The 24,803-nt window shown below is 39.5% G+C and overlaps 1 protein-coding gene and 1 long non-coding RNA gene across 3 annotated transcripts in view; one reads left to right on the forward strand and one right to left on the reverse strand.

The window, feature by feature from the left end:
• The window catches only part of kcnq1.2 (potassium voltage-gated channel, KQT-like subfamily, member 1.2), a 207,018-nt gene extending 185,766 nt beyond the window's left edge, over nucleotides 1–21,252 (forward strand). For both annotated transcript variants that reach the window (XM_028004588.1, XM_028004596.1), the window contains one exon: nucleotides 17,480–21,252. In XM_028004588.1, the coding sequence (XP_027860389.1) occupies nucleotides 17,480–17,626 (147 nt within the window). In that variant the 3' untranslated portion in view covers nucleotides 17,627–21,252. The remainder of the gene's footprint in view (nucleotides 1–17,479) is intronic.
• On the reverse strand, nucleotides 6,161–24,172 carry LOC114136554 (uncharacterized). Its single transcript, XR_003593830.1, has 3 exons — nucleotides 23,400–24,172; nucleotides 19,447–19,471; nucleotides 6,161–7,008 (listed from the first exon to the last, which is right to left on the reverse strand). It is a non-coding gene; the product is annotated as an uncharacterized LOC114136554 (long non-coding RNA).
• Between the last annotated feature and the right edge of the window lie 631 nt (nucleotides 24,173–24,803).

Consider the following 24,803-nt stretch of genomic DNA (forward strand, 5'->3'; position numbering starts at 1 on the left):
TGTCATGGCCGTTCGTGTTCCCACATTAGAGCCTCCAAAGAAATATTAGTGTTTGCGTCACTGGCTGCACTGAAACTGAGCTCAGGCTTTAGGTAACTCAAAACGTCTGTACGCGCACAAGCTCCCAGATGTTTGTTTGGATGTTTATGTTAAATGTTGGAGTGTGCTGATACCCAGAGAAGTTCTCAAGTGTCACGCAGCGACAGACTGTTTACGAGAGCATAAATGGACGCGTTAAACGCGACTGCGAGCGAGGCCCGTCGCACCGGGGACCAGTTACAGGAGCAGGACTCGCCCAGCTGTCTTTGAGGGCAAATGCTACTTCAGGCAACTGCTTATTCTTCTCACTCGTTCACCCCCCCATACACACACACACACACGCCATCCCCCCCCCCACACACACACACAACCCCTCTTACCTCCAGTGTGTTTACTTGGCTTTACATACTAAAAACCATCTTAAGTGCTCCAAGCGCTTCGGTAACGGGACCAGAGGAGCTACATGTGGTGACAGCTTCCTAGAAAAAGGTTGGAGGAGGTTAAAGTGTTTATGGATTGATGGCATTTTGGTTTACGCCTTTCATCTGTAATGGATGGTAATGGGTAGTGGAGTTTGTTTTTGTATTTTTCTTCCCATTTGTTTGAGCCTTGGCCTCATTCCAGCCTTTCTTAGCAATACTTCACTAAGTCCGCAAGATAACAAACACTTTGAGTTTCATAATTCTCAGCTCTTTAAAGTTGCAGATTTTTTTTTTTTTTTGAGTGTTGGGAAGGGAAAAAAAGGGGTTTGCCTTAAATTCTTTTTTAACAGATAAGCAGTCTTTAACAGCTCTTTGTTACATAACCCGTCTGATTTTTATGCTTTCGGTGGATAAATCTAATATTGGAAATAGAACAATATTTTCTTTTTCCGTTTTGCTTTGCGGTAGAAATTATATCGCACATATAAACACACGCTTGTTTACATGTTTGTGAAGCAGTAAGTAAAAAGGTGGAAGCTGCAGATGGTTGCATATTTTTATGTGTAACACTGGAAAGTATTAAAACTGCTCAAAAATACTTGAATATTGTAAATGTTTCGTTGGTTACATGTGAATGTTTCTTCCCACGCATTTCCAAAAGTGGATATTGGTTCAGCATTTGTGAGGGTCACATAGTTACTTGATTGTGCTATAAAATGTCACAAAGTGCCTGGAAAATATAAAATATTGCCCATTTAAAACTTAGTATCACATTCTTAATTAAAATAAGACAAAATAACATTATTAGAACTGTAATATTGATGCTGTTTTGGCAGAAGTTGGGAAAATTGCTGCTTTTGTGATTAAAAAACATATTAGCGGACGTTGTACACCATTTTGTAAATGACAAAGTAAGGCTGAAACTGTTATTTTTACTCAAGGTGATAATTTTAAACTCCCACATTAAACAAAAGTACCTCACTTTAAGAAATAAAGCACGTCGTTTAGGCCAAATTCATTCTTCTGTCAATCCTGGGACGGAAAAGCCTCTCTTGTTGCCGTTACATTGTAAATATTGCTCATGTCTCATTTGTAATTTTCGGATTTTTTTATTTATTTTCACAGCTTAATGCCGTAATAATTGAATAAACACAGAACATATGGAGGAGCAAACTGACCCTGCTTGAGTTACCAACCCCTTTATGCCACATATTCATGGGAGGAAAATATGAATATTCTTCAAAGTCAAGCATCAAAGCCGTTCTCCAACATGCTCATAGTGCTTTTATTTACGGCCGACTTACACTTCCAAGCGAGATACACGTACATCTCTGTGTCCGTGCAACGCATTTACGCGAGTGTAGGTATTCGATGTACTCCGAGTGCGCGGGCAGGTCAAGACAAAGTTACTAAAACCCCCATAAAAACCTAATAGGGGTTTCATGAAAGGAGGCGTGCGCAGTGAACAACTGAGTTAAAACGCCAAGCAGGACAAAGAGAGGAGGGAGGGAGGAATGGACACAGGGGATTGTATGTCCTTGTGAAAGCAGACCTCAGAAACAAAAGCAGCATTGAGCAGCATATCCAATTTAAAGAGAGATTAGCCGGCGCTCACACACACACAGCCCTCCGCACATCGCTAGCAGCACCGCCCCAGCAGATATGAGCCCTGGCTGCAGTTTAGCGGCACGTGGCGCGGCCCTTGATGCTCACCGTCAGCGTCAGGTGCTTTCGCTCAGTTTCCTGTTGTTTTAAGCGGAACGCCCCCACCGTCGTCCCATTTCTTTCCCCCTCTCTTCTCCTCTGCTTGCAAAACCGCCCTCAGGCCTCCACCTTCCTGCCTCCACCCCTCTCCTCTCTCCGTCCATCTTTTCCTCCTGCTCTCGCAAACACAAAGAGCGCTTTGTACGTTGCGATGCTGAAGTGAAGGGAAGCCGGTCTCGCTGGCAGCACGCTGGCCCGCCGTGAATCTGAGCCTGGCTAGCTCTGTTCTCCAGCTGGCACAGAGGCGGCCAGTGGTGCAGTTTGGTTCGCGCGTCCGGGTTGGTCACTTTGAGGACAGCCAACATGTTGGTTTGGGATTCATTCATGAACTCTTATCAATTTAACTTTGCATCTTTAAGGTGTTTTCTTTCCCCCCCACACGTCTTGCAAATTGCCTCTTCGTTGGCTTTAGCCAAATTACAAGAGTATACCAAGTCAACATTTCTACATCTTTTGATTTAAACTGGTAGTTTTTAGGTGTGTTCTGTTTTTCTTTCTTCTTTTTTCCAAATGCAAACCAGAGTCTCAAGTCTTTAGGAACCTGAATTCAAACACATAAAAAAACACACAAGCATGCAAACAATTTGGCTGTGCTAAACGATGCTTTAGACTGAAACCGTTGAGTCTGAAGGCAGAGTTTCAAGAAAACTCAAAACCCAACACACCCTGCCAAGGTTTTTACATGAAAGTCTGTGCTGTTGGACACAAAGGAAACCCAGCTTGTAATGAGACGCTATCGCGTTTCATAATCACAGTTTAGGCCTAGAACCGAACACAGAAGTGAAAAAACAGAGTCAACTGACTCGCAAATCAGCAAAAGTAAACTTAAGTTTCGATGTTTGGATGTTTGCGCCGCTTTTCATTTCTGACCTAAGTTTATTTATTTTTCATATGAGCTTCTTGAAGTTTCCTGCTGTTCTGGTTGGAAAGCTCCATGTTCGATGTTGAAAATTAAAACGGTAAAGCCTGCATCATTTCAAACAAACAAATTACTGTACAATATTCTTATGATTGAGTATGCTACTCAATAATCCTTTTGTAATGCTCAACTCTCAATATATATATATTTTTTAAATTGTTATTATCTAAGCCACTGCATCAGAACCGTCCCAATTCTGCTTTAAATTTGGATAATTTATCATTTATATTAAGTGTAGTGAAAAAGTGTTTTGTTTTTTCTTTAGATTTTTTTTAATTTTGGTGCTGTCACATTTAAATGTCTCATTACATAACCTGGGTGAAGATAACCACATTTTCCCCTTTGGTCAATTACAAATCAACCATGTTTAAACACATTGACATATCTCTCGCATTTACATACACTCGCATATACATTTACATATTTTTTTATTAATTTTTTTTAACTTTATGATCGCCTGACGAAACCTTGACGATCCAAAAACAGTCTATAGTTGCTCCCAAGTACAATAAATCTCTCAGCTAATGAAAGTATGTCAATAGGAGCCTCTTCAAGCACTCGAAATGCTGAGGTGAGTGAATCTTTATCAATTTCCCCTCAATATAGAAGCATAAATACAGTCATTGTTGGGTCACTGTTGGAACATTTAATTAGCATCGGCCTCAGTTAGAGTGAACTATATGTGATATGTTAAATTTTAAAGCTTTGACAGCCATTTGTGCAAAATATCTGTAGCAGTCTAGAATTCACAACTTGCACCCTCCAGTGTCACATAGACAATCATAACTTCCTGAAATGCTAAAAGGCAAGCCAGATATACACATGTGAATGGGGAATTATCTATTTTCACAAAGTCAGCAAGCATTTTATATAGTGTAGTGATTGGGTGAACTAGATAAGCAAACGGTTCCTCTTTTCTCTGCTCTTAGTTTACTTTAAAATAGTTTTTACGCTTCTTATTGACAGCATGTGAGGAGTCAGTCGGTGAGTTTTCAAAATGATTTTTTTGGTGCATGTGACAAAAACACAAAAATAATACTACACAGTTGATTTCTTTCAGACTTCTAGAAAACGTATCTCGAGCAGGGTCTTGACTTCTGCTTTTCCTGCCCGTTTGTTTCTTGTAAAAACCCAAACCTAGACGAGGCAACACCTCTCGCTAAGAGCACAATCTGTTCTGGCAGGTGACTTCTGTGGAATTTACAGAAAACCTCTAGTGGACAAAAATGATAGGCATACACTCCTAAGTGCTGGAGAAGTTATTACAAAATTTTTCACATCGTTCCAGGAAGTGATAACATCTGAGATCCGAATAGAAGTGCTGGCTGAGCACCATTTTTGTAGTGGTTGGGCCAGAGACCGGTGACCTGCGGTGCAGGACCAGCAAAAGGCTCATCTTGAATTCCAGTGTTGACCATAAAAAGTAAATCTGGAGTGCTGCGACATGCAAATACGCACACGTTTTATGAGGCTTTAGTTTTATTGCCTGATGTTAATAAATATTATATCCTCTTTTATCATCTTTATATTTGTTCTCTTTTAATGCAGGTCTGTTGCCGTAATGATGGTGATGACCCATGTGTAATGCTAGCCTGCTGTTGGCCCATCAGAAAGGCCAGTGTGTACACCCCATACTGTTACTGCTTGCCAAAGCTTGTGTGTGTGTGTGTGTGCGCGTTCGTTTGAGTCACAAAGGGCAGCTAGGTAGTCCAAGTCCAGCATCATATGACCTGAAACTGTTCCCTACTTGGAGCAAAATGTGTTTGCAGCCTTTTGTTCTCAATACTGATCCGTCAGCATTTGTAGTTTTTTTTTCTTTTCTTTTTTTTTAAACACAACCTTTCTAACAGTTTTACTAACAGATGATTATAACTCATGCAATGGATTATTACAACTACTGATGGCAGCGATACTGGAAGTCCAGCAAGAACTCCTTGCAAATGGCGCATTGTCTAACAGGTTACAATACAAGATAATAAAAAGTCGAGGTTGGTTATGTTAAAGCAACAGAACAGAACCAGCTTCCTACCATTTAGTTCAATGTGTTAGTAAAGGACTAATGTAGAAGTAAAATCTAAAAGGGTTCTTCAAATTTAAGGGTAAGGATGACACTACATGCGTTTCCATTGACCATCTACTGGCGCAATTTGACATTTTGAAAATAAATCTGGATGTTTGGATTTTTGGCCATATTGAAAGTGGTTTATTTCTCAAAGCTGCAACAGAAGCATTTTTTCCGCATCACACGAGTCCCACGATCAGCAAGTGGATGTTGCCACAGGCGCAAACTACAAAAAAGACGGTGACAGAAAGTGGTAGGCCGATCATGGCGCGCCATGTTTTTTTTTTAACGACTTGTGGCGTATTCACATGTGGCTCGGTTCATACCGTTACTCTCTATGTTCTCCATAGAGTAACCAAGCAATCAACCAACTTGCATTCTCTGGCCGCTTTCATAGGCATATCACTTCCGTTCCTTGTCGTTCTCAATTTTCTCAACACTGTATTCAGCTGAAACTGTTCGTCATTCATAACCGTCATTTAGGTTCTCAGAGAAAACATCCAGTGAGTGCCGAAGGTGTTGTTGTCTTGTTGATGTCAGAAGAGAGATAAGAGACGAGAGTGTGCAGACTGATTAGAGACGATAGAGCAAATAACTACTCATTACAGCCCAGAGTGGAGGAAGATACCATCTCACAAGCCTTCAAGCGGCATCATGGGTTGGCACTCTGGTTAGCTAAGAACAGGAAGCCGAGATTGAAATTCACACGTTGCTCACCAAAATTAGACGACAGGCTGGGAAAATTTTCCATTGAGGAATGAGTCTGGATTCCAGCACCAACATTCACAATATTAAAATGATACGGTCAGAATTTTTTAGGCAACCCAAAACTGATTTCTTGGGTGTGACGATGTGTTCACCGTTCTCCGATTGCCTCCGCAGTCGTCAAATCTCAATCCGCCGGAGCACCCTGGGCATGTGGGGAGATTCTCATGGTTGTACAGCTGACAAATCTGCAGCAACTGCAGCTTTATTTCCATTAAAAGTATGGAAGCTTCATCGTGTCAAACTGGCCATGTTAGTGATTGGGTAAAAGTTCAAACCTTATCAGAGTCCACTCCTCCAAGAAACAAGGACCGAGTTCTTACCAGGCTACCATTAAACATACTGAAGGCAAAACGATGTCCAACCTGTACTAGCAAAGTGTAGCTAAGTAAGTGCGTGTGTTAAAAGTACAAAGGAATAAGATGCAGCCTCCCATAGAACTGAAGCTTTGGAATTTACTCCCAAATTATTTCCATTAAATAAAAAAAAATCAACATTATGTTTCAGTAAAATATATAGAGGAAGACGGTAAGTATACAAACAGGAAAACAGAAATACATGACTTGGTTTTAGAAGAAAGTTATTTCCATAAGAAATCAACAATATGTCACTTAATTTGTTAGACTGAAAGAATAAAAGCTAACATTTGGCAGAACAAAACTGCGTTGCTGTGAAGGATAAAAGAGTTAAAGCCACAGGCCTTGTAAGGTTACTGTGGTGGGAAAACACATTACAGATTTATTACAGCATGAGACAGCGCTGATCTGTACAATGGCTTCTGTCTTGTCTTATCTCTGTTTCTGTCCCCCCGCTCCGGCTCCATTGTCTCGTGCCACCACGAGGATTTCAGTGACGGGAATCTTGTTTTTGTTTGAAAAACCGCCGTGACCTGGACAGGCACAGTTTGCAGCACGCTGCTAAAGCTGGTGCGCTTTTCTTTTGGCTCCTCTGCTGTCCTTGTGTTTTTAATCAGTGCTTATCCCTTTTGTTTTTATTTTTACTTCCACCACGTTGTTCCCAGAATCCCTTCAAGACGGCTGTCAGAAAGAGAGAAAAGAGAGAGAACAAGAAGAGGAGGAGACAAATATCACATTATGAGTTGCAGTTTCTATTATTGCCTGTGTGGTACGTGAAGAAAAAAAATTAAAAAGGTTTTTGTATCCAGTCGAGACATCGCTGTGCACCGTGTCCAAGCCTTGTTTTCGCTTCTCGAACGAGCCGCACCGCTTTGCAACACCTAATTACAGCTGTCAGTGCTACCACACGCTCCCTCATTCTGCTCCATCCAGGATCTCGTATCCCTCTTGCGTGTCATGTCTCCATTTGTCAAGAATCATGCGATGGTAGAGTTTGGCACGGCTGGAAGAATGCAGCGATTGCAGATTTTGAGCCTTTCTCCAAAGCTTTCCGGGCTTCCAACAGATGGCAGTGTGAGTCGCTGAATGTGGAGAGGTCAGCTTGGGAAATACAGAAACGCTTCAGCAAAGATTTTTAATTTTAGTAAAGAGGAGGAGGAGGGGAGAAGAAAAAAATCTCTTTTTTTTCAAGCTTCATAAGTTTTACAGACCTGTAAATATTTTTCCCTACTTTACAGATTTTTTTAAAATCTACTTTCATGTTAAGGAAAAATGAGTAAATAAAACAAATCTGTTAACGTCTGATTTTATCTACTAATGTAATAAAGCTGATGTGACCTTATGCTTAAAAAAAAAAAAGAAAAGAAAAAGGTGTTTGCCCACTTTTGTTAGCAACACGAATTATCTCTGAGTTCAGCTTGGTTAGCCACATCCAGGTCTGATTTTAGCAAATCAAGACAGAACCTTACTGACAACATGAAGGAGGCCGAAAGCTCTTTAAAGCCAACGCATCAAGCTCTGGTGAAAAGAAATTAAACGCCAAAACCATAATGAGAGTCAGTAACCACAAACAGAGTAAACAAGGAACAATGGTGGACTTTCCCAGGATTTGTTTTTGTGTTGGCCTACCAGAATTACCCCAAGAGAGAATTGGCGCCTAATCCAGGAAGTCACGAAGCGACCCAGAACAACATGGAGAGTGTTGCAGGGTTCACCAGCCTCAGGTCAGGTGAGCGTTATTTATATTTAAAAATAAATAAATAAATAAATAAAAAGCTGCTCATCGGATGTTGCAATGCCTCCACCCAAAAACGAATACAAAGGGTCTTGCAATTTTGCAAAATAGCCTAATGATAGCCAAAGTTTAGGAATATATCCTGTGGACTTAGAGGTCAAAGTGGGAACTGTTTGGAAGGTGTGTGTCCCTGACACACCACTTCAGTAAAAGTATAAGGGCCACACTAAGAACATTTTTAAAAAAATGGAATTATGAGAATAAACTTGTTCGAGAAAAAAAGTCAAAAGTGTTATGAGAGTAAAATTGTACAAGAATAAAGTCAGGATGCTACGACTTTTTCTGGTATTATTTCGACTTATTTTTTTTTTTTGCAATACTATGACTTTATTATCATGTTATTTAAACTTTATTCTGGTCATTTTATTATTTTTTTATTTATTCTTTAGTCTTAGCATGGCTCTATACTGACCTACAGTCAAGTACGGTGGTGGCAGTGTGATGGTCTTGGACTACTTTGCTACGTCAAGATCCGGACGACTCAACGTAATTAATGGAACCAAGAAAACAAATAAAATAAATTAACTGATGTTTACCCTAGCAATACCTAACCCTACCAACACATGGACCAAAGTTTGGGTAATTTGTTTTTCCTACAAAATATATGCTACTTCTATGGTACGGTGGCCCGATAGGTTTAAATGTCAAAAAAGCAAAAGTAATCTGTGTGGACACACTTGGAGTTGTTGTATTCAAAATAATAGCAGTGTGTGTGTTAGGAAATAAAAGAAGAAAAACACACACATTCACAGTATTTAATTTCCCCAGTGTTTTGCAAGAGATTCCTATTTATTCTGGATGTAAAGCCACGTCTCAGAAAAGGTGCCCTGCAGCAACGGGCTGGATATATCGCACCTTATCGTGAGTCAGGTTTATGTCAACATGCTCAATGTAATCAGGCAGGCTGGCTCAGCTTTGGGAAAAACAATTTCAGCCGTTTGCAGTGCAGAGTGTATGGGCATGCAGGTTTTTCAGTCACAGGCTCTCCGAGAGCTTGGACCGCGGTTGGAGTCCCCAACGGGGGACACGGGTCTTTGTTTCTCAGGCTTTGTTTGTTGTTTGCTTCGGGACAATAAGACGAGGCCAACCTAGCGGTGTTTGTGTGCGTGTATTACATACGGCCCTGTTTGTCTGCATGTTTGCCTCTGTGCTCGTACGGCGGCTGATAGCAGATGGAGCGTCCCCAGGGGAGAGCAGGAAGGGAGTTCAGGAAGGGAGTTCCTGTGTGAACAGGAGCTCTCTGTTGTCCCCACCGCTTGTCTCCATGTCTCCACAAGTCCTCATGGAGACCGGAAAGCCCACGAATTCCTGATTAAAGATCAAACTACTAAAGATGACTGGCGTTTTCTAGAAGTATCCGACTCTTTTTTGGTAACCTGCATTGTGGCAGTTCACGTTTTACGGCTTTTTGACTGAAAAATTCAAATGTTCACCTCAAACGCTTCAAAAAAAAAAATCTAAATCAAATGTTATTTGTATAGCACATTTCAGCAGCAAGGCATTTCAAAGTGCTTTACATCATAACAAACACAGAAACACAATACAGTATAGAATCAACAATCAAAACACGACATTAAGTCAGGTTCCATCAATAAATTTGTAATTGATTACATTTCAAATACAATTCTAAACAGGTGGGGTTTCAGTCGAGATTTAAAGGAAGTCAGTGTTTCAGCTGTTTTACAGTTTTCTGGAAATTTGTTCCAAATTTGTGGCGCATAGATGCTGAAAGCTGCTTCTCCTCGTTTGGTTCTGGTTCTGGGGATGCAGAGCAGAACCAGAACCGGAAGACCTGAGAGGTCTGGAAGGTTGATACAACAACAGCAGATCTTTAATGTATCGTGGTGCTGAGCCGTTCAGTGATTTATAAACTAACAACAGTATTTTAAAGTCTATTCTTTGAGCTACAGGGAGCCAGTGGAGGGACTTTAAAACTGGTGTTATGTGCTCTATCTTCCTGGTTCTAGTCAGAACGCCAGCAGCAGCGTTCTGGATCAGCTGCAGCTGTTTGATTGATTTCTTGGACAGACCTGTGAAGATGCTGTTACAATAATCAATACGCCTGAAGATGAACGCATGGATGAGGTTCAAGGTTAATTTTGGGTAATGAAACAAAATTATGCATATGATTAAATGTTTTCAGTCTGAAGTGTAAATGTTTGGCTGAACCAATTTTCACTGGTAGAACGTTTTTCACTGCAAAACCATAAAATCTTACCAAGTATTTTTTTTTTGTCTTGTTTGTTTTGCAGATATCTCAATACGCCTGAAATAATACTACAAATAGCTTTTCAGATTGATAGAGGACCTTGTTTTTAAATCAATTATTTCTTCATAATGATAATAAAAGACCTAATAGAATACAATTACAGAAATAAATACATTAAGAAGGGAATTCAATTAAGACATTGCCTAATGAAAAAATAGATTGCACTGGATTTTATTTTGGGGTATCGTTTTAATAGAGGCTTAAGAGAAATGCACATTTTCCACTGTATATTGTATTGAAGCCCATTTCCATGAAGGAAAGGGTAAAAGCCAGCAAGGAGTCATAATTTTGACTTTCGAAGTCATAATGTTTTATATGTAAAATTATCATTTCAGCTTTCCAAGTCATAATTACGAGACTCCAAGTTGTCGTTTTGAGTTTCTGAGTCATAATTTCGACTTGCTAAGTGGTAATTTTGACTTTCGAACTCATAATTACGAGATATTTGTGAGAAAATGTGGAAAACTATTTACTATTTTCCTTCCATTTCACATTTATGCCCTACTTTCTGTTGCTCTGTCCCATAGACTCCCTCTGAAGTATACTGGAAATTTTAGTTAGTGGTGTGGGAAGAAAATGTGAAAACATCTGTGGGGACTCAAAAGAAATGTTATTTTTCACAGCTTATTTTAACATTTATTTATTAAATTAGAAACACTTCATGTACGGAAAGCGAAATGGGCATATTTAAGCATTTGAACAACTGAGCACCCATATTTATTTATTGTCTACAAGAAGAGAGGCCTCTGATCAATTGTTTTCACTCTGCCACTGATTGAAACTAAAGACCTTCGACTTGCTGCTGCTAAAGGAACATCACCAAAGGTTTAATCTGCAGGCGTTTGTGGAGCTGAGCTGTCGGACGGGGAAACCCCCTGCAGCTGAGCGGTCATGTTTTTGACCGTCCCATGTGCTGCCTGTGGTCAGAGGACAGCTGGAGCGTCACCTGTCACCGGGTCGCACGTCAGCGCAGCACGTCACCCTGGTCACTCAGACGCATCAGAGAAAAGACGGGCAGAGCTTAGCGTCGCTTCCAAAGGTTTGCCGTCCAAACCTTTGATTTCAGTTCATTCATTTACTGGGAACATCGATTCGACGTGAAGGAAGATGTCTGGTTGTTTGTGACGCCTTGTTTGCGCTCCTGATGATTCCTCTAAAGTAATTGGAACTAAATTAAATGCCACATTCAGTTAGAGCAGCAACTAACGATTATTTTACTAACCGATTAATCGATGGTTAATTGATTAATCAGATAAGAAATTGACACATTCTACACATTTTTTTAATTTAACCACTTTAGATTTTCTTATACAGTAATCAAAATACGTTAGAAAAGGAACTGAATGATGTATTTGCATCTTTTAAGTAAGACAATAAAAGTTATATTTATATAGAAGAGTTTTGGCTAAAACATTTTTACAGAAAACAATGTTTGTATCTTAAATGCATAATGTGATCATATGTATTCTACAGTTTTGGCTCAACTTCTTTTCTGAATTTTTTTTTTTTTCACAACAAATTACTTGTTTTTGAGTCTGTATTCTCCAGTTGGCAATTAATCAATCACTAAATTAGTTGACCATTATTTCAATACTCGATTCATCACGATTAATACGATTAATCGTTTCAGCTCTCACTGTAATTGTGCTGGAAGACACACTGCCACATTCTAGCATCAACGTTGCATGCAGCTTTGTTTGATCGTGATGAAAATATTTTCATCAGGATCAGCTTCGTTTACATCTGACAGCTTAACTGAAAATAAATAAATAAAAAGTAAGTTAGGACGACAAAAATCTTTGACTCTTTTGTTACTGAAGAAAAGAAAGACTGAAATATTGTAGGGATATCAAATACATTCATTTCCTATTTAATTGGTGTGAATAGGTGGGATTAGTTATTTACAACTAACTTTATTCTGTTCTAGGTATAAATATTTTCTCTTGGTGTAATGAGAGGATTTTCATGTTCAAAGATCTTCATTTCTTATTTCCTGTTTTTGTTGAAAGAGTAGGATGTTAGAGAGTGGTCCTAACAACCTGCTAGATAGAATCACATAAAATCATTTCTGTTTGTTAAATACCAGGAAACCTAGCGAGAACATAATTTATTTTTATTTTTAGATTTAATAGGATTACTAGGACCAAACCTTTTGGGTTCCTTTCTACAAGCTTCTCTTAATAGAAATAATTTTGGTCATTTTAACTTACCTAAAACCTAAAACACGAGAAGTTTGGTCTGATTTAACTTAAGACAGTGAGGGGGGAAAAAAAAAATATGTGCGTATCGTTTTATTCGGTTTATGTAAATATCTGATTTCGACTGTATGAGCCAGTCTAATATGTCCGTCTCAGCTAGAACGTGTTTTGGTTATGTATGGAAAAGGAAATTTGAGAATGGATAGATAGTTGTATTCCCTGCCCTGCTGTCTACCAAAGAATCTGTAGTCGGATTCAACTGGGGACCAAAATTGCAACATTTGTTACATTTTCAGCTGCTGCGGTTCGCTTTCACACTGCACTGTGTCAAACAAACCAAACTATTGAAAAACTTGTTCACCTCCTCGGCTGCGGTGTCGCTGCGCCGAGAACCACTGGGGGAAACGACACAAAAACAGACGAGAGTTTGATTAAAGCGAACTACAGAGGGCCGGTGTGAACGCAGCCCACGTTTCCCAAAACGCATCCATCGTTCTTTCGTCGGTGGCTTTTGCAAGTGCCTCACTAACGGTCTGAGCAGCGTAGAAATATTTTCTGCAAATACGAATCTGAAAAAGTCTGAAATCTACGAATTAAAGTATGTAGAAACTCTGATCTAGGCCTCACTAGGAAGATGTTTACTGCAGTGAGAGCCCTGCGTTCTTCGAGTGAGGAATTATGAGTAAATATCTGAATAGAAGCCAACTGAAAAAAAAAAAAAAGTCTACCCTCTTACGCTTCTCTGGTTTTCCGTCACTGCGGTAAAGTGAAAGGAAATCTAATTATATACCACACAGGGTGAAAATCACCGGCAACATGTCAATACGCGTTCACGACCTTTTACCCTCACTGTTCCTCCGGGGTTTTGTCACCGGCCAAAGCCTCAGATGTAAATCTCATCACGCGATCACACAATCGTGTGTGATCGCGGCACCATTGTGTAACTTAGTGCTTTTCTGTTTTGTTTTGTTTCTACCCTGCTCCGTTTCAGGCTCCAGTGAGAAGACTGATAACTCGGTGGAGTTGTGCCCAAGATGTTTATGATTTCTTATTTATCTGTTATCTTCATCTGGGCTCTGGCGCGTGCTTTGTCTGCTTTGCGCAACTATTTAGGTCACAGTTCATTCTCAGACGGGGGTGGAAGAAAGAAATCTGTACGAGCTGGAAATTCAAACCTCTGGCCAGAAGAGTTAGAAAAGAGTTAGAGCCCTTTGCTCACGTTGTGCTGATTGTGATAGCGATTAGCAGAGCCGCTTTTCTCCGGTTTTGTGCCACAGAGGAGTCAAGTTTATCACTATATGTACTGTAGAACATTTCAGCAGTAAGGCAGCTTTACACCATACAAACATCATACAGTACATCAAATTTGTTGGTCAATGTTCTGCTTACAAATACGACAGAGTATTAGGGCCACACTTAGAAAAAAATGAGTAATAAACAAATGAAATTACGACAATACAGTTATGGCATTATGAGAATAAAGTCGTAATATTTTGAGAATAAGTCAGCGTTACATGAATAAAGTAATAAAATACAACAATAAAGTCATTGTATTTTTGTTACTTTATCCTTAATAATATGAGAATTAAATGTTAATGGCTTTATTCTTGTCTCATTTTTACTTTATTCCCATACGACTATGCTCGTAATAGTATGAATTTACTTTCATATAACATCTTTATTCTTGTAATACTGACTTTCATCTTATATTTTCATTACTTTATTCACATAATATTATGACTTTATTCTTGTACAAGTTCATTCTTGTAGTGTTTTGACTTTACTCTAGTAACTTTCTATATTTTTTTATTTTCTCTGTTATTTTCCTAATTGTCTTCGTTTGAAGCTTGTTTGTTTTGTTTTGTTTTTTCTTTCTTATACTCTGTTGTTTACTACAAATGAAAAGCAACTCTAAACCAGTGGGTTTTAAACCTTAATTTAAAGCAACTCAGTGTTTCAGCAGTTTTGGAAGTTTTCTGGAAGTTTGTTCCAGATTATAGCCTTAGAAGCTGAACGCTGCTTTTCTGTTTGGTTCTGGTTCTGGGGACACAGAACAGACCAGAATTAGAACCAGAACACCTGAGTGGTCCACAAGGTCGACACAACAACGACAACAGGTAATTAATGCATTTTGGTGCTAATCCATATCAAAGATGCCTTTGATATCATAAAGCAAAAAGTTCTCATTTATGATCTCGCTTGAACCCTGACCCCTTCTCTTACGTTTTGCGACCATCCCCAATATTTGAGATTTATACCGTCCTCCTCTTTACGGCTCATACCTCATCGGGGAGAATAGCTGATAAACGTCCCCCTCTGCCATCAAAACGTCCGAGGCCGTCAGGCGCTCACACAGTAAAAGACGAGGAGAAGGAACAAACGTAAAGCCTATGAAATCGATGTTAACCGTCTGAGCGAGCGCTGCCAGGAAGCGCTCGCTCAGGCCTTTTAGCGTTTAGGAAAAAGACAGGAGTCTGAATCTGTCCGTTCAGCTCCGCGCCTCAGATGTTGGGCTCCTTTGATGTGCTTTAATGTTGAGGCTTTGATTCACAAGGAGCCATTCTTATCACTTTCCACAGGTTTTGGAAGCCATTTCAGTCGTCACAGGTTATTGGCTGGAACCTGTAAGTAGTTGTTGGAGGATAAGTCGATGAGTACAAAGCAATTCTTCAGCTCTGAAGCTCTTTGTAGTTAGCAACGTTTGTGGACTAGACGTTTTGAACGTTTTCATTTATAGCTCAAGGTGGGTGTGTACACCTATTTCTAATCATGTCTGATCTTAGACACAAACTTAAAAGTTTTTGGTTTAGCTGTTTTCGTAAATTTAGAGATTAATGCTCTGTGGCTCGAAGTCGGTTGGACAAATTCAAATTGTCCATCACATTCAAAGTTGGCCGTTCCTCTTAGTTTGGAGCAAGTTTGGAAAGGCACTTTTTATGGGGAATAAAAGTTACACAATGTTTGCTTTTTATTTAGAAAGGAAGTGAGATTTTCCAGAGGACGAATGTGTACAAGCCATTTTTTATCCTTTTATGAAGCAGAGGGGGAAAAAATCTGTATAAACTCTTAATCAGACCACTTCACACTGTTTTCATTATTTACATACTAACTGTAGACTTCAGTTTATATGGCACTCTGTACCTTATAAATTTGCTTTCAACGGTTTCTACGAATACAAATCTATAAAACCATGCAATGTATCACTTTTCTTCCACTTCAAGGTCATTCTTGAAGTCTGTATCACTGAATCCCAATGAATGCGTTGAATTTGACAAAGTGCAAAACACTGGGTGAAAAAAAGAAGTAGGAACACTTTTCCATACTTTGCACAGAATGCAAATTACAGATCACAGAAGGCTCTGTATAGGCGGACGAAATCCAGACCGTGAAGCGCTTTGAACGGCCTGAGGCCTTATCGTTCTGGATTACTTAATTTGCGGTTCACTGCAGAACGAAAGGCGAAACGAAGTCATTTCTGCTTCCTACTTCTGGGTTGCAGTAATCACTATAATCTAAAGCTATAGTGAGGTGGGAATTAAAGTGCAGGTGCCGGAAAGTTCCAATCCGACTTTGAATTCGGCAGTCTGTCTGCGTCGGAGTCTGTTTCACTTCACGCACCCAAAATTGTTCTCTTCTATTGTTCTCTTTACCTAATATCTCATTTTTAGAGATCAGTCAGTGTTTTTGTTCAGAATTTGCTTAGCAACTCTTCGTTCAATGAAACCTCTAAAAAAGATTTCTGCATCTGAAGGTTAGAGCGGCTTCTTTTTGCTTCGACACTAATTTGTCTTAAAGGAAGCAGGAAATAGTCTGGTGAGTAACCAGGTAACGACTGTTATTTATATTGTTGCAAACAAACCTATGACGCCATATTGGTCATTTTAAAATGGCACTGTGTTAAGGGTCCTGGCTTGGAAGAACAAGCAGTTTTAGTTGTTGTAGATTTGAACATTTTACATAGAAATGCAACGATTGCTCACTCTTTTATAGCCGATACCAACTTCTAGATTTCGTTTGAGGTCCGACTCAGATATCGACCGAGTCAGATTTTTTTTTTTTTATTCTTAAAACAATTTAAAAAAAAAAAAAAAAAAAAAAAACATCCTCCAGGATCTTTCATGGAGGTTGTAGTTTTAAAATTAAACATAAAATTATGCAATCTTCCATATTTAGTCACCAAAACATCTGATCGAGGAAAAATCGCTTGATTTAAATCTCTGACGATTTGGTTGGTGCACCTATTTTTTAAATTGCATACAATTTTGCACCAACTGGACTTTGTATGGGGAAACTCTAAAAAAAACAAAAGATAAAAAAAACATGTTGTCACTTTCCAAAAAAAAAAAAAAATGGCCTAAGGCATATTCTGCCAAACGATGACTTAGGCAAAAAATGACTCAGGCCTTTATATGAGGAAGATGACAATGTAAGAGAAACTGTAGAGGTCACCTTAGTTAAAATTCATAAACTCTGAACTCTGAATGATTTTTTTTGCCCGTCCCCAGTCTGTCTGGTGTTTACTAGAGCTGGTGAGGCGCGGCCTTTTATCTGCAGTCATCCCCGTGGTTAGACTCTCGGAGATGTGTGTGTGCCGGGTGACACACCTGTGTTTACAGTTTATCAAGCATGTAAACAGCGGCTGGCGTGTGTGTGTGTGTGTGTCTGTCTGTCAGCCCACTCGTACATCATATACCTTAGCAGCTTTTTGTAATGAGCGGCTTTACCAGGTAAGACGCCAACTGCGAGACGTGTCATTACGTCTCTCGCTACCCTGTCATTGCGACGGCAGCCACTTTGCGGCGGCACAAAGTCGCCGGCTCACTTTGGTTCAGCGTGTTGATCTCACGTTGAACTATCCAGTTAAAATTTCGTCCTTTTTGTCTCTCTCAGATTCACCAGATGGACCGGAAAATGGACTCCGTCCTGCGGATTCTGACGGAGCAGTTCCCACCCAAGCCGGATCTGACGTCCAAGCCGTCCATCCGTCGGGTGACCATCCAGAAGCGCATGGGCGCCAGCATCGACGAGGCGCCTTGATAGAGCGAAGATGACCAAGTCCAGGCGGAGGGCGATTAAAACACTGGGACTTCACTTCAACAGCCTAGTCCGTCTCACAAAGCATAAGGGGTATCAGTCTTCCACAACGTCCTCTTTTACCGCAGACACGCATCCATCCAGCCTAACTGGACTCAGACTGAAACTAACGTTTGTTTGTGGGAACTGGATAACACTGGGAGTGGAAAAGAAAGATTACCTGTTGGTTTTGCCCCCACTGGACTACAGTTGCAGTGGCGACGACTTATTGCCACAGCAGACGAATTAAATGCGCCCTGTTTTTAAATGGATAAATAGTTTTGTTTTTTTTTTAAATAATAAAAAATTCAGAATAATAGTTCCCTTATCTGGTGGCGGAGGTCAGATGGTTTTGTTGACTTTATAGAAATCCTAGAGATAGTGGAAAGCTAACAGCTTGTCAGACGGATCCGCCTATGTAGCTGATTTCAGCAACTTGAAACCGAAGGTGTTCCTACTAACGATGCTATTTTAGAGGATGTAGTTTCACAAGAGACCGTGGTTAATTTTGTTGCTGCTTTTCCTGCCAAAAACACACCTGAGTACATCCAGATACATCGCTTGAGGCTGCAAGCTGCAGCCGGCTAATTGGGAGATAAATCGCCTCATTGCATCCATTGATGCCTTTGCAAAAATAATTGTATTCAATTATTTTAAAGGTTTAGACACCCCAGGTTTAAGCTAGTGAGGCAGGTTAATACAGTTAGCATCGTCAACTAGCATAACGTTAGGTCACAGGTTTTACACTTACAGTCTCAGCAACAAACGTGACTGTCTTATACTAAAGTGTGAAAGGTTAATATTCCCAATTATGCCGTGGTATCCTATGGTTATAGTTGCTAGTCTCAGCTAACATCTAGCTAGCTGTTAGCATTGCAGCACTTTACAAACTCACTGCCATGTGACGTGTTTCTGCTTCAGGTAAATGAATTATTACTGATAACTTTATAGAAGCTGACTTCAAAAAATATATACAGTATTTTAATTATTATTAATAATAATAATAATAATTAATAATGAAAGATTCAGGCACCCCGCACTAATATTTATACTGCAAAACAAATAGTTGTTTTTTTTTGTTTTTGTTTTTCTTGCTGTGATTGTACCTCTTCTCCAAATCGTACGTTTTTGGCGAGATTTTTATAAAGTGATTTTATAGTGAAGATTTTTAAGAACTTTTTTTTTTCTTATGCATGTTTACTATACAAACCTTTGGGCAAACAATGATATCACAGCCTAATTTTGCACATCCCCACTACTGCTTTGAGTATCAGTGGTGCGTTATGTTTCTGGCAGTTTCTGAGTTTCAAGTCGGAAACACAAAACTGACCAACTGAGTTTGAAAAACTTTAAAGATCAGATCTGATGCACATTTAAAAGTAAAGGTAAACTTGTTTGCGTCAAATTCTGAGAGAAATTGAAAGCAGCACAAGCGAGTACTAAAAATGACCACAACTATGGTCACGCTGTTTGTGGGGATTGTTTTTGTTAACGTTTGGCTAGTTAGCTTTCGGGCAACAAGGCATCACTGCTGCTTCAGCCCAAGTTCTGGGTGGGAAATAAAGGAACTTTCATGCTGATATTGACAAGAAACTATTTTTAATGGAGAAGAATAATAATGCAGAAAATGTAGAATGTTTATCGTTGGACTTTGGTACGCCATTGTGGCACAAGGACCCAGCCCTAGGGCTTTGTCCAGATAGAGAAATACACTCCTGATCCTGGAAATTTCCAGGATCAGGAGTGGGATCCTGAAATGTGGGAAAGAAATTATACGTACTCACATTTCAGTGTGCTGGACCCTCACAGCTTGTAAGTAGAGCATCAACATGCAAAAAGAAGGAAAAGAAACAATAGACGAAAGAAATAAGACCATGTTAAGTATTAAAAACTTCATGTTAACTCAAACAGGCCATTAGTTGGTCAAAAGCTTAAAGCAATTAGCCTTAAAAGGGAATAATCAGTGCTTAAAATCTGGCTTGTATAGACTTTTCTGTCCGGGAGTCACATGTGATAATCATATGTGACGTCTCATCGGACATGGGACAACGCTCAAAGTAACACTGTCATTTAAAAATTATTAAAACATCTTGTGGGACAAAAAAGTGAGAGGTTATAGTCCCTGAAATCTCCCTAAGGATCCCACAGGCTGAACACAAAAACACTGACAGGTCCAAAGTCAAGGCACTTACTGAAGCTGATTTCAGACTAAAAACCTTAAGACAACTTTAAAAACTTCTCTAAGGACTACACAGTATGTAAGTAAGTAGAGTTTATTTCTAAAGCTTTTCACAGACATAAAATCACAGATTGGCGTACAGTAAAAATCCACTCGTCAACATTTCTTCCCACACATGGAGCAACAGCAGCAGCAGTCATCTAACAGAGGACTTCTACCACCAGAATGGCATCATTATGTTGGATTGTTCTCCATGTTCTCTTAAATCACACAGGATTTAGGAGAACATGGCAGATGTCAGCTCCTGGCTTCAAAGCTAGGAGAACGTATACCAGTTCAAATCCAGAGTAGGAGTGGGCATTCATCGTATCGTTGATCAATTTATCGCGATAATTTCCTTAGCATGATAAGGATCTTCATGTATCGTTGTCACGATAAATTCCAAACTGATGTTTAAAGACCTCCAAAGCTGTCCGTATCGTTGGTTTTTACTATTTTTCTCCACCTTTGATCCTTTCATGTTCTATAAAAGTATCAGTAAACATCAATGAATTTAAAAGCGTAATAATAGATTCTTATAGTCAGTTTTATCGATATCATACCACAAAACATTGTGATAAAATTTTTAAGCCCAGCAGCATCAAAATTCAATTCTTGTAACTTTCTTTGTGAGCTGGAGTGTGTCTGAATAAATATTCTTTTCTTTTTTTTTTAATATCTGGACTCACATAATTGAGTCAAATGTAGCTTTTTTTTATTGACATAAATAAAAAGTTCTTATTTTGTATTTCATCTTACGGGCTTTGGAGACGTGTGAGCGGTGGAAAACAGAAAGTAGCTCAGCTATGTTGCCATTGTAATGGAAGGCCTCTCGTAATTATAGCGTGCACATTCCTAAAACGACGGACCCGCGCACACACGCGTCAAAGCGGGGTGAACAAGGGCAGCAGAAGAAGAAGATGATTTTCTCTGCACTAGTATGTATTTTTATATTTGCTGTGGTTAAAATGACCTGTTATTTATCTCGTATCGCATAAAGCAGTTGGATTCGAAGAGAGCTCTCGTTGCTTCTCCTGTACAGTTTTCTAAGAGTTGTAAATAGAAACATTGCCTTATTGCACTGTGTTCATAACGACGTGAAAAGATCAACCCGGGACGTGTCTACTAGTTGGAAGTACAAGAAACGCTGTCAGACTCCTGAAGTCAAAATGTGTAAAAAATGATTTGAAATGCTGTTTAAGACATTCCCTCTTTATTGTAGCTTTGCTGTAAATAATAAAAGTCCTTTTCAGTATAAAATGTTGCTCTCAGCTCGTCTGTTACACTGGCTTGGAAAAGTATTCATACGTTGCTGAGCTTGTTTACATTTTGGCAAATGCCACCAAAACTGAACAAAACAATGTTTGTGAATTTGCTAGAAAATGATGTTGCAGTATGTTTCGAATGACATCTGAAATGGTTATAAAACAACATCCCAAACTCTGAGAACCAAACGGAGCACGGCTTAGGCCATCGTTCAAAAATAATTTTTTTCATACCATTTCTAATTTAAAAAAAAAAAAAATTTTCTTGCTCTTTTTTTCTAAAAGAAAAAAAAAAGAATTACACGACTGGAAACATTTTCAAAAAGTGGCTTTTATATCAATCGTCCCTTCTGTGAGAATATTTCTTTAAATTACGAGATCATAGTGATAACATTAGCAGAATAAATATGCAATTTCACCAGAAAAATATCTTAAAATTAAGAGGGGAAAAAAACTTGCTTTAATGGGGAAAATAAGCGTCATCAGGATCTGGCGTGACCGGCTCAGACGGTTTAATTTGTTCTTTCAAATACTCATCTAAAAGTCCTGCTACTGATCATTTGCTACTGATTGCTACTCACAATTTTCTAAAAATTAAATCTTCAGAACCCAAAAATTCGATTCATCGATTTTAAAGATTAATCGCCGAGTCCTAGAAAAACCTCGATCCTACTTTTCACCATAAACGAGTGAAAAGAAAAGAAAAAAGTGAGGGTTGATAACATGTTCACAGCACAGACTTTGAACCTCACAATGTGCTTTAGGAACGCAGAGAAGTAGAGAATCTGTCTCACGCTGCGACTCGATTACATTCGTCTTCAAAAGCCAAGAAATACCAGGGATGTCCAAAGATCAGCACTGACTGGAGAGAAAGGCGAGATGAAGCAGAGGAGTGACAATTTGGACGTGAGGAAGACGGCAACACCCCGATGAGGCAGGAAGGATGATTTGAGGGCCATTTTCAACACATCGGGATATATCTGGATGTATCTGGACGTGGTCCTCTGGTCCCTCTTGTCTCCCCCGTTCGGCCACTGCGAGTGGATTTTGGCAGCGAGAGAGAAAGAGAGGCCCCATGGCAAGACGGCGCTCTGCGTGCCCGTGGTTCGCCTTTCATCTCTAGAGAAGACAGAGAAAGACTCCCACTTCAAAAGACAGTTTGATCTCAGAAGTGCACAAGAGTGCAACCTAAAAGAGGATCTGAGGAAGCATTTAAAGGCGGGATATAAAGGGGCGCAGTGTCGCAGATGTGGGGCGTGGAAGTACAGTCTGGAGGAAGTCTGCGGGATCGTGAGACGGCAGACTCTCTGAGCCTCGATCATCCTCAGCCTCTTTGTTTCTGCCTGCTTTGTCCCACCGAGAACAGAACTGATTTTCATGGGGCTGGCGAAAAGCTGCCTAGTGAAGGAACTAGTTTGGGTTTCCTCCGTATACTCTTTAAGCCAAGTACGTACAGAAAGGGTTAGGGTTAGACACACATAATCCTGTAAAATGTGTATATTAATGTCTTTATACTGTGATTCCTGCGTCAGAGTGTTTGCTGATTCTGTTTCTGATAACCACTGTCATCACATCACCACTCTGTCTGTCTGACATCATATTTTGATCTTTCTTTTGGGTTAGTTATGATTATCAAAATTATTTCTATGTGCTAAAATGCCAGAATATTCTGAATGAATCTTTCAGAATTTGTTTTTATTGTTTTTCAAATTCAGAAGTTTAAATACATTTCTTTAGTCAGGGTGTCCATGCGTCCTTAAAAAGACTTAAATCAGTGTATGTGAAGTTAAGGCCTTAAGATGTAAGTTGATCTTGAATACATTAATCACAGATCTTCTCGCTTTGGGGTTTTTTTCTCCCAGGACTTTTCTACACGGAGTTGCATGTTCCTCTGTAAGTTCTCTCTTGACTTGGTCTGTCACTATAACACATGTTGCTGGACAAATAATTGTCCTAAAAGTGACTGAGACCAAGTGGTTTAATGGTAATGGCATAGTAATGCAAGAACATCCTCTCAAAGATCAATAAACCTTTGATTCTAATAAACATTCTAGACGCTGGATCTAGAAGACACTTTAAATATCCGATATTAATAATCTAAAACAATATAAGTAATCAAAACTACAACCAAAGCTGTTATCCAGTTTTTGGTGGAAAGAGAGAAAAGAGAAAAACGATAATTCATGCAAGTGGAAATTATTGCTCTCGTTTTAACTTATCATGCAATTCATTTATAGCTTATCGACGGGCCCACCTCTGGGTACTCCGGCTTAATCCCACAGCCGTTGCTTGTCCTGTGTGTCTAAATGTTGCCGTGGTAACGGATTGGTAACCTGTCTAGGGTGGCAGTGACCTCTGCCACGGGCTTGCTCTCATTCCCAGATCCATGTTTCAGATTCAGGAAGCGACCAGCCCCTTGTTCTTGCCTCGCTGTTGTTCCAGCTTCAGTTCCAGGAATGTCCTCCACTGCACTTCCCTGCTTTATTTAGAGTAAACACCAATGTGCTTGAACTAATCATATTTTGCCTGTTATTTTGCTTTCTTTTAACCTCCTAAATATTTGATAATGTCATTTGTTCAGCTGTACTTTTTCCAACAGTTGGAGGACCATGGCAGTCTGTGACAATAGGCTTGGTCACACACATCTTTAGCATATCACTCAGGTAAACAGTAGGACACGCCCCTTTGTCGTGTCGCTGTTTGACAGGAGGTCTGCGGAGGGATGCACTCTGGAGCCCGGTAACCGGTAGCGACACAAAATGCTCTGACGAGGAACTAGCTTCAAGTCAGAGCTAGTTCATGAATACACACAAAAAAAACAACTAAACATTGTACAGACGCTGAAGGTTAATTAGCTGGAATTTGCAAACTGAGATCGCCCTGCCTGCTGGCCGCGGTGGTTCCCCAACGTTTTTAAGAGCAAATAAAATCTTGACCTCTGATTTTATGGCGGCAGTTTGAGAAAACTCCAGGATGCTGTGAAGACTGATGAGATGGAACGTTGCGAAAAAAATAATAAAGTTAATTAAAATTCACTTGCTTGCCTAATTTGCACAATATGACCAGTTGGCGTGATTTAGATAATCTTACCAGCTGCATTTCCGCAGACCATAAAATCGCACAGTTTGACATTTCGAAAAATAAATTGGAAACGCGGCAATTTCGGAAAAAACTCTGTTTTTTTTTCGATAAAAGGTTTTTATGCTATGATGATGTGTTGTTTTTGTGTTGTTTTTTGGGGGGCCAAATCAACATTGATTTATTTCACAAAACTGCAGTGGGAACACTTTTTTTTTCGCATCTTACGAGTCACATGCCAATGACGCAAACCATGAAGAAGACGACTGCTGGAAGTAGTTGGTGGATAATGGAGCGGCATATTTTTTAATACCTTATCGGGGGAACAGACTTACTCACAAGTGATTTTAATTGCATTTCTTATTTAATGGAAATACACCACAATTGCGAAATTGTGGGGAGGGGTTTTCAACCCCAGCGTAAAATAGACAAAGTTTTGTGGACATTTGTAATGGAAACGCAGTTGGATTTAGCTCAAAACACAAACCTCATGCAACAAGTCATATAACTTTATCTTTCTGATTGTGTAAGAAGAACAGAATAATGCTCAAAACCACTCTTGTTTTGTCAAACATGGTTT

The sequence above is a fragment of the Xiphophorus couchianus genome, chromosome 2, assembly GCF_001444195.1.
Source record: "Xiphophorus couchianus chromosome 2, X_couchianus-1.0, whole genome shotgun sequence".
Classification (NCBI taxonomy): domain Eukaryota; kingdom Metazoa; phylum Chordata; class Actinopteri; order Cyprinodontiformes; family Poeciliidae; genus Xiphophorus; species Xiphophorus couchianus.